The 17480-nt window shown below is 33.9% G+C and overlaps 1 protein-coding gene across 1 annotated transcript; it reads right to left on the reverse strand.

Moving 5' to 3' along the window:
* Positions 1-3879: 3879 nt before the first annotated feature.
* LOC126823472 (carboxypeptidase D) lies at positions 3880-14384 on the reverse strand. Its single transcript, XM_050552335.1, has 10 exons — positions 14371-14384; positions 13803-13971; positions 13223-13412; positions 12978-13089; positions 12312-12431; positions 10623-10780; positions 9718-9849; positions 9304-9498; positions 8776-8884; positions 3880-6712 (listed from the first exon to the last, which is right to left on the reverse strand). The coding sequence occupies exons 3-10, from the start codon at positions 13376-13378 to the stop codon at positions 6474-6476; spliced, it is 1221 nt and encodes a 406-aa protein (XP_050408292.1). The 5' UTR covers positions 13379-13412; positions 13803-13971; positions 14371-14384; the 3' UTR covers positions 3880-6473.
* Positions 14385-17480: the final 3096 nt, after the last annotated feature.

The raw sequence follows: 17480 nt of genomic DNA on the forward strand, positions 1-17480 counted from the left end.
AAACTACTGTTTTAAAAATAGATCACAAAAAAATTCATGCGACACATAAATTATGTAAATATGGTTTGATCTGCTGAAATAGTAAACGTGACGGGAGGTATGAGATCTGATCAATCTATGAATCAATCCATTTTGAAATAAAGTTATTGATGTCGGCAAGTTTATCGGAAAGGTATCTGTCTGGTATAATTTAATGTGGTCCAGGGACGGGCCTACTCTGGGTTTTGATATTGTGGCCTAGGGACGTTCTGCCATGGGTTTAGTTGACACTATTTCACCTCACGTGAATGATGACCCGTGTCGAACCAGGGTCAATAACACTATAAATGAAATGTTACAATCTATGAGTGTGTTTGTACTGATCAATATGTAGGCTAGTTTTGACGGCGTATGGATTTTTAAGTTCAATATATTTTGACGGTGTATGGATTTTTAAGTTCAACATAGTAGTCTATTTATATTACAATACTTATTAGAGAGAGGCCCTTTCACGAAATTGTGTTGCTTAATCGGCATAGTCTATATATTAAATATATAATTATTTTGATGATATTTTAACAAAAAGTACAAAAGCCATAGCTGACGAACCCGTAGTCACGGGGCGGCTATGGTTGGCTTAGAACTTAGTATAGCTATATATAAATTGGGGTGGTTCTAGAACTTAGTATAGCTATATATAAATCTTGATTTGCGGATTCAGATTTCTTTAAGAAGATTCTTAACAGTTTGTACTCGATGCTCTGTGCATATAAAGGAGAACTAGTCATGTGCTCTATGCTCTGTGCATATAAAGGAGAACTAGTCATGTGCTCTATGCTCTGTGCATATAAAGGAGAACTAGTCATGTGCTCTATGCTCTGTGCATATAAAGGAGAACTAGTCATGTGCTCTATGCTCTGTGCATATAAAGGAGAACTAGTCATGTGCTCTATGCTCTGTGCATATAAAGGAGAACTAGTCATGTGCTCGATGCTCTGTGCATATAAACTAGTCATGTGCTCTATGCTCTGTGCATATAAAGGAGAACTAGTCATGTGCTCTATGCTCTGTGCATATAAAGGAGAACTAGTCATGTGCTCGATGCTCTGTGCATATAAAGGAGAACTAGTCATGTGCTCTATGCTCTGTACATATAAAGGAGAACTAGTCATGTGCTCTATGCTCTGTACATATAAAGGAGAACTAGTCATGTGCTCTATGCTCTGTACATATAAAGGAGAACTAGTCATGTGCTCTATCCGACACTCAGAACTATTATATTGAGGTCCATTGTCAAACATAATAGTTTGGGAAATGCCATATTCACCAAATATAGACTTAAGATAATTAATGACATCCAATGAAGTAGTACGATCTAATTTACGAAAAACAGGAAATTTACTAAAATAATCGGCTACTAACAAATACTAAATTCTATTATACTCAATTCTGTGCCAAGCTTTTGACAGGGAAAACTAGAAGCAAAATGCGGCAGTAAAAATTCCTTAAGTTGTTGTTTACTAAACTGTAAACTAGAAGAACAGAAAGTCCTCACGATATATCCAGAATTGCTTAATTTCAGAAGGACATACTGACATGAATTATACCCAACTTTATATAAAGTTTCTTTGAGTAAACATAGAACAGGATCTTCAGTTATACACTGTCTAATTTATTCTAGTTAACAGTTTGAACATCATCACTATCAGTAGGTACTTACACTAACGCGAGATAACGCATCTGCAATGACATTGTCTTTGCTATTAATGTAACAAACTGTAACCTCGTACCTAGCCATTCGTTGTGGTCAAGGTGAAGCACTTGAAATGGATTTTTCTATTTACTTTCTAGAGCCTTATGATCTGTGTCGATTTGAACATTTTACCATAAACTTAATGATCGAACATTTTTAATGATCATGAACCAGCAAGATGTTCTCTCTCTAGGTTTTATCGCGCGATTCTGCGTCTGTTAGAGATCGACTACCATAAAACAGGTTGACCATCTTGTAATAAAACGCAACCTAAATCCTTTAAACTAGCATCAGCTTGAATGACATTAGATTTATCAAGGTTGCAAAAACGTTAAAACAAGAAAACTTGTTATAATTTGCCTCAGTTCATCAAACGATTTAGAATGATCTTGTTGCCACTGAAAGGAAATATTACTTTTAAGTTTTTTAACGGTTCTGAAACTTGCGCTAGTACAGGAGACTGCAAGTTATTTGGTGCTTTCATATCTAAAATGGAGCTAAACTCTCTTTTCGTTCACTTTAAGACCACTTGGTGTCCATTTGTGTTCAAAATATGATGCTTCTTGAACTTTAACTTGAAATTTACTTGGATTGAACTTAATATTATTTTCACGAGCTGTATCCAAAACATTAATAATATTTCTGTCATTAGTTCATTTGAATGATAAACAAAAGTATCATCCGCGATAAAAGTTAAACCGCATAATTTATCAAAAACAAAATCCATTTTCTCTTGAAAAAAATGGCACCACTCCTATTTAAATGGAAAGGTATTTTTCCCATGTGTTATTAAATATACTAAGTCTACTATTTGACTCAGTCTAACTTGACTGAAATATACAGGTCATAATTCTATGAAATACTAATGACTAAGCTTCTCTAGTCAAGATCAAGCAATAACAGTATATGGATTATGTTTACAATCTGTCAACAGTCGTCGTCACACTAACTTTTAAGGTGCATATAGGTCACCACATTTACTTTAAAGTGCTGTCAGAACCATCATGTTACGTCGGTGGGAGACAACCGGAGTAAACATATGGGGCTGAGAAGACGCCCCTATCTTCAAGCCACATGCACTTATACCAGGAATGGAAACCACGACCGCAAGCCAGAGATGACCGGTCACCTAGAGCTCTAGCGCGACACTCTAGGCAACCAAGCTACCTCAACCCCTGGTTTAAATACAATATTACTGAAATAAATCTTCCCACAGATTAATTTGTTCACGGCTCTTTAAACACGTGATATAGGTCTAACCGGGAAAACAGACGTATCTGTAATCATAACATTGCCCCTATAAATCATATCGGCGCCACGCCCCAACCTTCCTTGCCCCTATAAATCAGATGGACACCACTCCAACCCTAATTGATACAAATTCATAACAGTTACTGTTACTAGAGTTGTCTGCGATGTCACTTCGGTGGAAGCGGCCGTTAAATAAAGCTATTTTACATGTTACTGGTGTTGTTTTATTGACATATTATCAAAGGCGCTGTTTGAACTGGGGTGTAGTCTTGTGATTGGTCCATTTAAATATCAGCAGGTACCAAATACCATGTGGGGTTTAACGTTAATGAAGAAGGAACAAATGTGCAATGAAGGAAAAGTTTGCTCGGACATCAAAGGGTTTCTAAATATCAGGGATTTCTCGAAGACCTTTCTTGGTCTACTCTGGAAACTAACCTTAGACATTCTGGTTATAAAGCCATCGCTTTATTCACCGAGTTAATCACAGTTTCTGCTTGTTACCATATCAGGTATTGATACTGCAGACGTTTGAAAGAAGATAATGGCAGCAGAAGATGGCTAACATGGCGGCAGATTATGGCTAACATGGCGGCAATAGTTAACATGGCGGCAGATGATGGCTAACATGGCGGCAGATGATGGCTAACATGGCGACAGATGATGGCTAACATGGCGGCAGATGATAGCCAACATGGCGACAGATGATGGCTAACATGGCGGCAGATGATGCTAACATGGCAGCAGTGGCACAATATACAATCTCCCTCCCAGAGTTGAATAAATCTCCATTTCAGGGACCCCAGATAATTGAGAGGTGTTTTACAGGGATGTTGACATTTCAATTATTTCTAGATGACCAAATATAAATAAAATAAATTGAATATTGTCAAGGCTTTTCCTATAATTATTTAATACATTAAAATATTTAAAACAAATATATTGTGTAACATGTTATTGAATATATTAACTTAACTCCCACTCTTCCTTGCTTCATGTCTATATATCTATATATTTACATGTTCAATAATATATCAGTATTTACATCAACATAATTATACTTATATCTGTTGATAATAAGTAGACCTAGTATGAACCAGGAATTAATCAGTCATTTTAGAAATGTCACCTCATATGATAAATGCGGAATTGTCCAGGAAAAAAGTGAGTCAAATTTCGCCCTACTTCAATTAGACGAGCCCTACTAGGCTTTTAAAGAGAGAAATGAGGTTTAACATTCACTCGCCATAAACTAGGTCATATTGGTACTGACATAGTTGAATTTGATTTCAATAATTCGCTTGCATGTTGGGCTTTTTAGCAGTTGGTGGAAACCAGAGAAAACCCACAAGGTTGGACCGGGGACCCCACTCCTTGTTACATACAAACTGGTAATGAAACCACGCCACTTTACTCAATGACACACCTTCTAATTTAAAGTGCATGCGTTAACCATCGAACACCCAACCCCTAGATTTTAACCTTGGGACCCAGTTCCTAGCCTAATAAGCTGACAGACGTGAATATTTGTATTATTCACAACTTAAACAGTTTATGTTTCAGTCTTGCCCTTGAAAACATTTTTGTTTTATCTCTCTATTTATACAACCACTTGAAATATAACTTACATACAGTGGGTATACGTTACACATCACAGTAATTCATAAACATATAGAGCCAGAAAATACTGTTCTATAACCTAACTAAAACTATAAAAAATGTCCCCAAGACCAGCAAATTAAAGATGTTATAAATACATGAAAATAACAAACTAAATAACATCTGAATGTGACCCATACAACAATTTCAATATAACAAATACATAACTGGACTGGACATAAAATTATAAAATAATTTGTGACATATTAAACCTAATCTTGTAGATGAGTACCTTGTCTGTTGCTATAGAAACGAATATTGATATAGAAATGATGAGTAGAGAGCATATATTTTTGATTTGAAACATGATTTTAGAGAAAGTGTTAAAAGTTTGATTTAAACTTGAGTTAAGGTAACTTAGTTACCTGAAGAAGGCAAGAATGAGTTTTCATAACATAAATATATCACATGAAATTACAAAGGGTATATCTAACCGTAACCATAGATACTATAATACACATATTTACATAATGGCTTATTACCATGGATACAACATTGGAATATACAGACTGGTATTAGGATGGATATAATAACATAGACGTTAGCATTGTTTACACTAATAACACAGTTTACTGACATTATGGAAACCATGGATACAAACCAATCAAATCCACAGGTAACCATAACAACATAGACATTAACAGTAGATACACCAATAACACAGTTTACTGGCATTATGGTAACCATGGATACAAAAAAATCAAATCCAAAGGTAACCATAACAATAAAATAATTCTGGTTGCACAATACAAGAGCTGTATAGAGAAATTGTTTATTAAATAAATAGTGCTGATAATAAACAAATTATTTATTTAGTTTATTATGTTTTAACATACATGATAGAGCTGTTTATTCAATATTATTAAATATTTCTGTTCTGACAAAATATTCACAAAAACAAAAAAATCTCACATTCTATTTTACAGTCATTAGTAATATTTAAAAAAAATATCTAAAATAAGGCTTACAATAAATCACAAACATACATAGTGTTACAGGTGTTACAGGTGTATAATCCTAGGAGAATAATTTTACAACCAAACTGTAAAATGTCAGAAAATAAAAGGGAATGTAATTTTTGAGCCAAATAAAAAATCTTAAGATTTAATTGATTTCTATCAAAGGTGGAAAAAAAAATATAAAACAAAATGTTTCAATCTCCACATAAAATATTTCTGTATTTTAATGAAACGTCATCAGTGTCTAGTTTTAGATTTTACTGGAAGACTAGGATGAATAAAAGCAGAGGAGAAAATTTCAAAATTATCGGCTATCAACAATTGCGTAAATTATGGACCATCGTAAAATTTCAACAGTTGCGTCAATTATTTTGTGGATTATTGGATGGGTTGAACGACGGACGGACAGGTGGGTAGGTCAAGATCTATCCATAAGTTTTTTGTTTGAAATTGTTTTTATTTGTTATTGTCACCCATCTTGAGCTTACACCTTATTTTATGATCAGAGAATAAAAGTCTGATGGTTGGTGACCGTGAATACATTAAAGATCCTATTGTAAACATTGAAGCAAAATCTACTGTAATACATATAGTTAAGTCCAATATCTTGTGGTGATGAATTCCACACAACAGCCTCCCTCCCTACCCTCCCCACCTTGCCTCCCTCCCTACCTTGCCATAAATCATGTTTTATATGTACTTATTAATAAAACAAAAAAATGATAAAAACCAAGTCTGAGCAGAAAATATTGCCGTTAAGGAATGTCGATAAATAAAAAAAACAATATAAAAAATATGAGAAAATAATCTGAGAAAAGGTTAAAATTGTAAGAGATTTTTACTGGGTAGGATTAGGATTAATAATGAGCGAATCAGGATCTGGAATGCCTGAGGAAATCTTGGACGTATAAATCGTGTTCTTCATCAGAACTATAATCATGGTATTCTTTCGGTTTGATCAGCTTTGATTTTGAGCCATATTCTCGATAAGTGTCCTCATCCTCGTCATCTTGTGCAGGACGGAATCCTAATTTCTGATAAACTGGTTTTCGTTGATATTTTTTACAGATAAAAACTGTTACTATGACCACCACCAGTAAAACCAAAGAACCTGTAAAAAAAATACCCAGTTAATATTAATGATAGACAACAACATTGTAAAAATTAGTTTTTATGTAAAATAAGGAATTAATGTGTTAAGGTAAAATATCTTGTTAACAAACACCCAGACTTGTCTGATTACAAATATCCATCATTAAAAACATCAGAGTAATTCTCCAAAAAAACCTGACCTCAATCCAACTCACAGCCATCAGGATCCAAATATCCCCTCCACACCCAGGATATAAACATTATCCCCCTCACCCCACCCAAAACATTATTATCACTCCCCCACGATCCAAACAATAACCCCTCCCCTGTACCAATGTTTCGGTCCCGTGACATTTTGGACGCCTGACATTTCAGTCACAAACAAATATGTCTTGGCTTTTTGAACTTCAGTAGGTGGCACTTTAGACCCTAGTGCACAACAGATGGGCCAGAAAAAAGTTGAACACAAAAGTACTAATTAACAAAAATTGATTGTATAAAAATAACATGCAGGTAAAATGTACAGTTGGTCACACATTGTATTTAGACCTAGAAAGGACCGGCAATATTTCCAATGTTGATTTTATACTAAAATTATGTTTTAAATAATTATGTTTGTATTTGTAATATTTTTGTATATTTGATATAATAAAAAATAGCCAATGAATTTATTTGAAATATGTCAACCTAAAATAGGAAAGAAAATAAAATAGTGTTAACTAAATGATAAAACATTAGCTCCACTTACATTTCTTGGACAAGCATTGTACCCCGTAAAAAGTAATAAATTAAAACAAAGAATAATATGCTGATGAATTTATTTGAAAATGACTGACTCAGAACACTAAAGAAAAGTTTGAAGGATAAACAGACAGTTGCACCTGCGGGGTGACAGTAGGATGTTAAACCCCATTTCAGACAGCTGCACCTTATCATGCATTCAGAGACATGCTAACAATAGAAGGTAGTGAAAATCAATACATATAGTTTTATGAGAAAATATTAAAAACTGCGGGATAATTAAAGCTGATTAGCCGACAATCCTGATGTTATTGTAGTATGTGTAAAGAAATCTTATGGTTCTTTGGCGGTTGAGGAAAAATACAACTTGTCAATTATCAATAACAGCATCTGTTATTGTTTCACATCAAAGATATTTAACCTGATATAATTATCAATAAGAGCATCTGTTATTGTTTCACATCAAAGGTATTTAACCTGATATAATTATCAATAACAGCATCTGTTATTGTTTCACATCAAAGATATTTAACCTGATATAATTATCAATAACAGCATCTGTTATTGTTTCACATCAAAGATATTTAACCTGATATAATTCCATCAAGCTCATTTACTATTTAATAATGTTTTATTTATTCAGCATTTATTATTGTCCGAAGCCCGAGTCCAATGCCTGAGTTATTATTAAGTCCGAACAATTGTTTGCAAGTCTGAAAAGACGTCAGAATAATTCAGAATAGTTGTTTGTGTGGAGTTCGAAAGATCGCGGGACCGAAACGTTGTGCTACGCCTCCACCCAGGATCCAAACATTAACCCCTCCCCTCCACCCATGATACAAACATTGACCCCTCCCCTCCAACCACAATACAAACATTGACCCCTCCCCTCCACCCATGATCCAAACATTGACCCCTCCCCTCCACCCATGATCCAAACATTGACCCCTCCCTTCCACCCATGATCCAAACATTGACCACTCCACTCCACCCAGGATCCAAACATTGACCCCTCCCTTCCACCTAGGATCCAAACATTGCCCCCCCCCCTTCCACCCAGGATCCAAACATTGACCCCTCCCCTCCACCCACAATACAAACATTGACCCCTCCCTTCCACCCAGGATCCAAACATTGACGTCAATCAGTCAAGGTTGACCATGTGTCACATTCACATCAACCTAACATTCATCTTACGAAACATTCAATACTTGTTTTTCAGTCCGTGATAAGTTGGTGTAAGTACTGACAAATATCCAGCTTACAACCAGACCAGTGGTGATATGTTGGTGTATTGTAATATCCAGATTACAGCGTAGTAGCACAAGAATTCAAACTTACTGAAAGCAACGACAACAAGGAAAGGTGAAGCCGCTAAACTCTGTTTCTTCTCAACATCAAGTTTTATGGAACTTGTTAATGGTGCCATATTCTTCCCTAATTCAATATTCTGAAACAAACAATATAACCACATTATTGAAAATTCTGAAATCAAATGTAGTACAGACAGCAGTAAAACTTACATCTTAATTAAAATAAAGCAAGTAAAATGGGGTTTAACATTTTTTCTACTCCAAGTGGTGAAATGTTGCCCTATGATATCAGGGATAAGGTACCAAGTGGTGAAATGTTGCCCTAACCCTAACCCTAACCCTTTAGCAGTGAGAGGAAACTTGAAGACTTGGACCCTGAGAAAACCAACAGGGTTGGACGGGTGACCAGACACCTTGTCACGTACAAGTGTGGGACAGAAACCATGCCACTCCACTAAATGACAGGTCTTATAATGTAAAACACCAGTCTCCTCACCTGACATGACGAAACCTGGCTGGAGAATTTAATTAAAGAGAACTACTAGTGCTTTATTACCTTGACCTGTTTTTTATATCCATCAACAAGGGAAGTAACTCTATAAACACCAGGTGGAAGATAAATAAAGAAATGTCCGTTATTATCCACGTTGACTTGTTGTTTTAGTTTATCAGATTCTATGATAATAGTTGAGTTGGAGAACGGTCGGTGGGTTTTCTTGTCCTGTACTGAACCAGATATTCCTCGGTGTACCTGAACATACAATAATTAATATAAAACATCTATATCTAACTGATGGTCTGACAGATCAGTCTAAAACCTTGAATGCAATCGTTTTTGAACGAAAGTCAAATCATGGAGTATTGAAAAACAGAATATTGTTTCTCTGGTAACATACCTCTTGTAAAATAGTGTAGATTCTATGGTAACGTACCTCTTGTAAAATATTATATTGTTTCTATGGTAACATACCTCTTGTAAAACAGATATCAGTGACTTTTTATTTTGATGCCATAAAGTGAGAAGTTGATCTGCTGGAGGTGTCGAACAGCAGCTGGTATAGATGTTGATGGATGGAATCTTCTTTACGTTAAACAAATAATTCTGTAAAAATATAAACAATAAATTATCATGATACATCTTTGAGATTCACTCAACTTTCAACATTCTTTCAACCTAGAAGTTAACATGACATTCAGTACGTAATTTCATTGCATGTTACATTAAATATACCCTGTATTATTCCACTTCTATCCAGGTACAACCGATAAACATATTAAACATATTTTCATCTATAGACGGCCGGGCCTCCTCCAACATGTTCAATGGTCTACTTGAACTCCAACCCTGAACATTCTTTAGCCTCTACACTGGGCTCCTGGCAACAAAACGTCCAACATACTGTGGTGTCAATCATACTAACATTTGTTGTCTGGACTTCACAAAAGTAAACAAACAAAGCCAACGTTTGTGTATCGCGGCCACTAGTGGTTTAAAGGGTTCGAAACTCCCACAGACCATGAAATAATGTAGGCAAATAATATTTTCACAAAAGGTTTGTACCCACAACTCAATTATTTATTATGTAGTGCCCAGTAAATATGGATAATATTCAATGACACAATGTCATATATCAGGAAATCAAAATTAACAATAACGAGTAAGATGTAATAATAGAAATAATATCAGTAAGATATATAAAGATGTAACCATGGAGACCAGTAGGATATATAAAGATGTAACTATGGAGATCTTGGAGATCAGTAAGATATATAAAGATGTAACCATGGAGATTAGTGACATATATAAAGATGTAACCATGGAGATTAGTGACATATATAAAGATGTGATCAGTAAGATATATACAGATGGCTTACCAAAGCACTGTCATTTTTAGAATGGATCTTTGAGGCTTCAACTGTTCCAGCTATAAATTTATCTTTATCAATATTGCAGCCAGTTTTAGCGTTAATTAATAGAGGATGATGATTGGCGTAAACCAGAGCCAATTGTTGTCCACGGGTCTCGTCATCACCTTTAAATAAACCAGTCAATAAATCAACAACCACTTGAAATACATAGTTACAAATTACAGTAGGTGTCATGTATGAGGAAGGCTATGCTTATCCATTCACAAAATGTCATGTACCAATTATCCATCACATGCATTTTTTTCTTTTTTGCATTCAAAAAATCAACTTACTACTTTTCGATTTTGTCTAGTTGAAAGGAGAGGGTGATAAAGGAGCAGCGACAACAGAGTGACCTGTTTCCTCTCACTGATAAAAGAGCAGGAACAACAGATTCACCTGTTTCTTCCCACTGATAAAGACAACCATGTGTTTGTGAATCATTGAATTAAACATTGAACCATATGTTAGTCCCTAAATGGCCTATCTCTCTGACAGTCTGGAGGAAACTGAGTGTACAATATCTGGTTCTGTGCCAGGCCTGGTGGGGAATTTGCAATTAGACAAATTCTTCTCAATTATTGAAAAGATAAAATAGTCACAAAATGATCAAAGTACTGTATAAAATATACCAGCGACTGCCAGGCAAGATACACCCACATTTTGCAAGAGATGGATAGAGAACAAGCTAAAAGGAAAAGAAGCGATTTTTCATACAATCAGGGAAGTTATTTGTCTGAAATGTGCAAATATCGAAAGGGAGTAAGATCTTTATGACATAAAGATATGTTTGAAGTTTTATCAAAATCCGATCATATTACATACCTTTACACAATTTGCGTATAAGGAGCATCCATTTTTACGGGCAGTTTTGTTTTGATTTTTTTGAAATTTGAACTTAACCCTCATTGATGTGTAACAGTGATATATTTAAACGGTTTTTAAAATTGAATACAAATTGTGACTTCTAGTGGGTCAAAAATGCAATTTTTCAAACGATCAGGGACCATAATTTCGGATATGCCCCATTATCGAAAGGAATTGAGATTTTTGTGATATAATATAAAGTTTCATTAAAATCGGATCAAAATTGTGGCCTCTAGAGGATCGACAACCTTGATATACCATATTTTTACACTATTTGCGTACGAGAGGCGGTCATTTTGTCCGACAGATTTGGTCCGATTTTCAGGAAATTCTAACAACCATTATTAAAGTGTAATGGTGACATATTTCATCTAAATCTGATAAAAATTGTGACATCTAAAGTGTCCACAAGCTAAAAACGTGATTTTTCGTACAATCAGGGGCCATGATCCATGAAGTTTCGATCCGATGCATTCCAATATCGAATGGAGATCTTTTGGAGATAAACCTATATTTCAAGTTTCTTCAAAATTAGATAATGATTGTGGCCTGTAGATTGTTCACAAACCATTTGTGGACGGACGGATGGGGGCGACAACAATATGCGTCCACATGAAAATGGGGGCGTATATCTTTAATTTAAGTTTTCAGGAATAATGATTGAATCTGTTTTTAGTAATTTCCCTGTTTGTATTAAATCTGTATTTAGTTGTAGATAATTTCCCTGATTGTATTAAATCTGTATTTAGTTGAAGATGATTTCCCCTATTGTATTAAATCTATACAAACCTGTTGATGATTGAGGATAGGCTACGACCTGTTGACCTCCCCGTACAATAAAACTAGCCGCTATCTGTCGTCCCGACAACCAGTCCAATAAACTTTTAACTTCAGGAGATTTTGCAGATTCTGATGACAAATAAAAACAAGATAAAATACAATCTGTATCATTGATATAATATATATCAATATAATCTCTTTTATTGATATAATAAGTATTAATAACATTCTGAATAATCATGTAGATTTGCAATCCTCATAACAGTTAACATTGTGGATAATTCAAGTATTGTGCTCCACCAAGTTTTGATGCTACAGGCTCAAAAATTACATATGCTTAATGGAGTTGTCCCATATTTCACCGTGTTTAGATTAATACGAGGGGTTTTAGTCTCAAAAACTAATGTTGTAATGTGACAAATGAAGTAGCTTAAGATATTCAATCTGATTACCATGGTAACATAATTACGTGATCAGTGACCTGATAAATAATGACTACTACATAGACATCGTTATCCAGACACTACCGCAGTTAAGAAATTTGCCGTAAATCAAAATAAAACTTGACATATTTTTTGGGAAGCTTTAGAAAGTTATATTATCCTGATCTAAAACAAATGTTTCTTTCCATCAGAATCTATTTATATCTGAGAAGATAAGGACAGAATAACTCACCCAAAAATGTGATGTTATTTTGAGAAAGTTTATCACACTTTCCAGGTTCAGCTTTTTCACCTCCATCAGGATTCAAGGATGGAACAATATGAATCGAGGTCGTATCCAATAGCTACAAGGAAACGTTCATAATAAGGAAATTGTGTTTCTATATAAGAAATTTACAGAAAAACTAGATTTTAAAATTCTTCAGCACAATTCTAAGAGGAGCATATAAACCCCACAGTAAACCAACTGAAACTAACCTCTGTGACAGAGTCATCACTACGGTAACCAGTAACTAAAGATTCTACAAGTTGTAACAGTAGTTCACGACCTATGACCTCGTTACCATGGCAGTTGCCTAGCAACAGGACATGTGGTACAGCATGATCTGTAGTCTTTACACCAACATCCATCATTAAAATATCTCGACCTTCAGCACTAGATCCTAATCTATAAATTAATCAAAATAAAAACATCAGTGACAGACAAACAAGACAGACAAACAAGACAGACAATGCTTTCAATTACACACCTGACCTATAGGTTTATCTTCTTACTAAACTAACACTGTCTGCCAACAATTAGCTCTTCTTCTGAACAGATGGACATTTTTAATTCCTACACTGACGATTTTAAGGTTACTTCGAGAATTTAGAGAAGTATTTATTCTGTTTCAATTTTCGTATTTAATAAAATTGAAAATATTTATTTAGTTTCTGTATGCAGAATGATTAATGGTCCACATTAAACTGTGACGTGTAGAGTTATTAGGGTTCGTCCAATCCCTTACTTTATATCCAACTCAATCCAATGTTCAGAAAGTACTAAATAAAATCTTACTTGTGTAATTTGACTAAATCTGAATACTGCTGGGATAAATTAGTTAGCCTTTCTTTCAACTCCTTGTAACCATGGTAATCTAATCTGTCTTTTTCATGCTGTAGAGTAAAGTTCACTTCTACAGCTGCTTGTTTCTTTACCAGAATTTTACGACTCAATGACTTATAACCTGTAAAATAAGACCAGACTCAATGACTGATAACCTGTAAAATAAGACCAGACTCAATGACTGATAACCTGTAAAATAAGACCAGACTCAATGACTTATAACCTGCAAAATAAGACCAGACTCAATGACTGATAACCTGTAAAGTAAGGCCAGATTCAATGGTTCCATTTTATTCCAATTATTCGCTTGAGTGTAAAGGCACTTTGCAGAGAATCCACATGGTTGGCTGGCGACCCTACTCCTTGTCACATGTGTGAAACAAGGTTAGTTGACTCAGTGACTGACCTTAGAAACTAACAAAGATAAGATAATTATACCACAATTTATTTATTTTTAAATAATGCACTTTAAAGAACAACAAAACTAAGAACTATAAAAACTGGCCTCTAATTCTCTTACCTTTAGAACTGGCCTCTAATTCTTTTACCTTTAGAACTGGCCTCTAATTATCTTACCTTTAGAACTGGCCTCTAATTATCTTACCTTTAGAACTGGCCTCTAATTATCTTACCTTTAGAACTGGCCTCTAATTATCTTACCTTTAGAACTGGCCTCTAATTATCTTACCTTTAGAACTGGCTTCTAATTATCTTACCTTTAGAACTGGCCTCTAATTATCTTACCTTTAGAACTGGCCTCTAATTCTCTTACCTTTAGAACTGGCCTCTAATTATCTTACCTTTAGAACTGGCCTCTAATTATCTTACCTTTAGAACTGGCCTCTAATGTGTGGTATCCTTCAGTTAATAACAAATAAAATGCTCCATTGGTTGAAACGTTCCACTTTTTAATTTTATTATCAACTTGTAATACAGCTCCACTGATTGGTTGGCCAGATTTATTTAATACTACACCATGACCTCCTGTAACAACATATATCATTGGTCAATAAATGGAATCAGGATTTATGAATTAGAGTCTCCTCTTCGAATGATCGACAAATCATCTATCATATGGACCAGAGACATATTTATCTATAGCTAAAGTATAATTTATGAAAATATCTACCGGAGATGTTATATTTACCAATACCTAAAGTCATACTTTATGAAAATATGGAGATCTATGCCTGTTTAAGTCATAGATGATAGGCCTCGTTTTGTTTTCTTAACTAAATGTTAAATAATCAATCAAACCAGTGCCACCTGTAAATTCTGGATAAAATCTTATGATGGGCCTCTTGTTCATCTGATTGAATTCAAGCTGGGAGATTATTTACCACTGATATTTTAATTTAAAAGGTAAATAATCAATTTGAGTAAATATTAGCATACTGGTATATTAAGACTTGAAGATTTTAATATTAATAGTTAAAATAGAGAAATTTTAAAGGACTATAAGAATTCTATCTAGGGTTGTGTTTCTAGTCATCGAGTTTTATACATCAATCAGAATTTGTTAACAAATTGATAGGTCGATCTAGACCGCATTAATCAATCAGAATATATCAACAAGTAGACTGGTTGACCCAGGCTTACAAATAGACTGGTTGATCCAGGCTAACAAGTAGACTGTGTTTCATCAGGTTTCTACACACAACAATCTGAATACGCAAACAACTAACTATGCCTGGTTGATCAAGACAATAATACTGGTATAGCATGACAATAATATTTGCTAACAAATAGACTAGTTGAATGTGGCTATATTACTGGTAAAACAAGTCGATAATATTTGTGGGTGAAGATACCTTGCGTTGACTGAAGTAAGAAATTTTTAAATGACTGCATGGTGTTCATCCAGAGTTTTGGTAGCTCAGCTGGGGTGGGATATTTACAGCAACTAATTGAAGCACATAACTAAAATATAGATAAATCAAAAACCACAAAATATAAACAACATTCATACAGCAAACTAAACACAAATATATCACTGTTTATCAGACTAGTTTACAATACAACAACAACTAGGGGTAGATAGAGATACATATAGTTGTTTACAGTACAACAATCACTAATACTATTATACTATATAGGTATATGGACATTCCATGGGGAATACAGGCATATAAGATGGGGAATACCCTACTGGCATATAACATGGGGAATACCCTACTGGCATACAACTGGAATAACAAATAGACCAGGAACCAAGCTCAACATCATCTCTGCCATCTTGGAATAGTGACATTATATTGAAGTATTTCTCAATCGAATGTATATGAATTATACAGAGACAAAGGCTTCCTCACAGAGCTTTACAATTAGTGGTTCATATATACACCTTTAACATCAACCAACACATTCTACAGTAGATATTGCTTTGTGTGATAAGTCTCATATTCTACTGAGCAATATCTCCTAGGATATATCGCTTTAAAAGAATTATATTTATTTATTTGTGCTTGTAAGAAAGGGTTGGGTGATAAATAAAATCTTCTACACATTGTTTTTTAACAGTATCGAATTGTGTTGATATTTTTTGTAAGGGTCCATTTGCTGATTACACTATTTTGCTTTAATACACTATTTTGCCTATAACGTTTTTTAGGACTTCGAATTCTGTCTTATGGTTTGGATTGTTCGTACTTGGTTTTATTTTATTGTAACAGATTCTCTATATGTTGCATATAAGGTAAAAAATGTTGCATATAAGGTAAAAAATGTTGCATATAAGGTAAAAAATGATACCAAATAGATAAACATAGAGCAGTTGTATATCTCATACTGTTTCTAATAGTGTCAATTTATACAAGTTTTATACACTGTTTCTAATAGTGTCAATTTATACAAGTTTTATACACTGTTTCTAATAGTGTCAATTTATACAAGTTTTATACACTGTTTCTAATAGTGTCAATTTATACAAGTTTTATACTGTGTTTCTAATAGTGTCAATTTATACAAGTTTTATACACTGTTTCTAATAATGTCAATTTATACAAGTTTTATACACTGTTTCTAATAGTGTCAATTTATACAAGTTTTATACACTGTTTCTAATAGTGTCAATTTATACAAGTTTTATACTGTGTTTCTAATAGTGTCAATTTATAAAAGTTTTATACTGTGTTTCTAATAGTGTCAATTTATACAAGTTTTATACTGTGTTTCTAATAGTGTCAATTTATACAAGTTTTATACACTGTTTCTAATAGTGTCAATTTATACAAGTTTTATACTGTGTTTCTAATAGTGTCAATTTATACAAGTTTTATACTGTGTTTCTAATAGTGTCAATTTATACAAGTTTTATACACTGTTTCTAATAGTGTCAATTTATACAAGTTTTATACACTGTTTCTAATAGTGTCAATTTATACAAGTTTTATACTGTGTTTCTAAAAGTTTCAATTTATACAAGTTTTATACTGTGTTTCTAATAGTGTCAATTTATACAAGTTTTATACACTGTTTCTAATAGTGTCAATTTATAGAAGTTGCATACTGTGTTTCTAATAGTGTCAATTTATACAAGTTTTATACACTGTTTCTAATAGTGTCAATTTATAGAAGTTTCATACTGTGTTTCCAATAGTGTCAATTTATAGAATTTCAAACTGTGTTTCC

Source organism: Patella vulgata, chromosome 6 (assembly GCF_932274485.2).
Source record: "Patella vulgata chromosome 6, xgPatVulg1.2, whole genome shotgun sequence".
In the NCBI taxonomy this organism is placed as follows: domain Eukaryota; kingdom Metazoa; phylum Mollusca; class Gastropoda; family Patellidae; genus Patella; species Patella vulgata.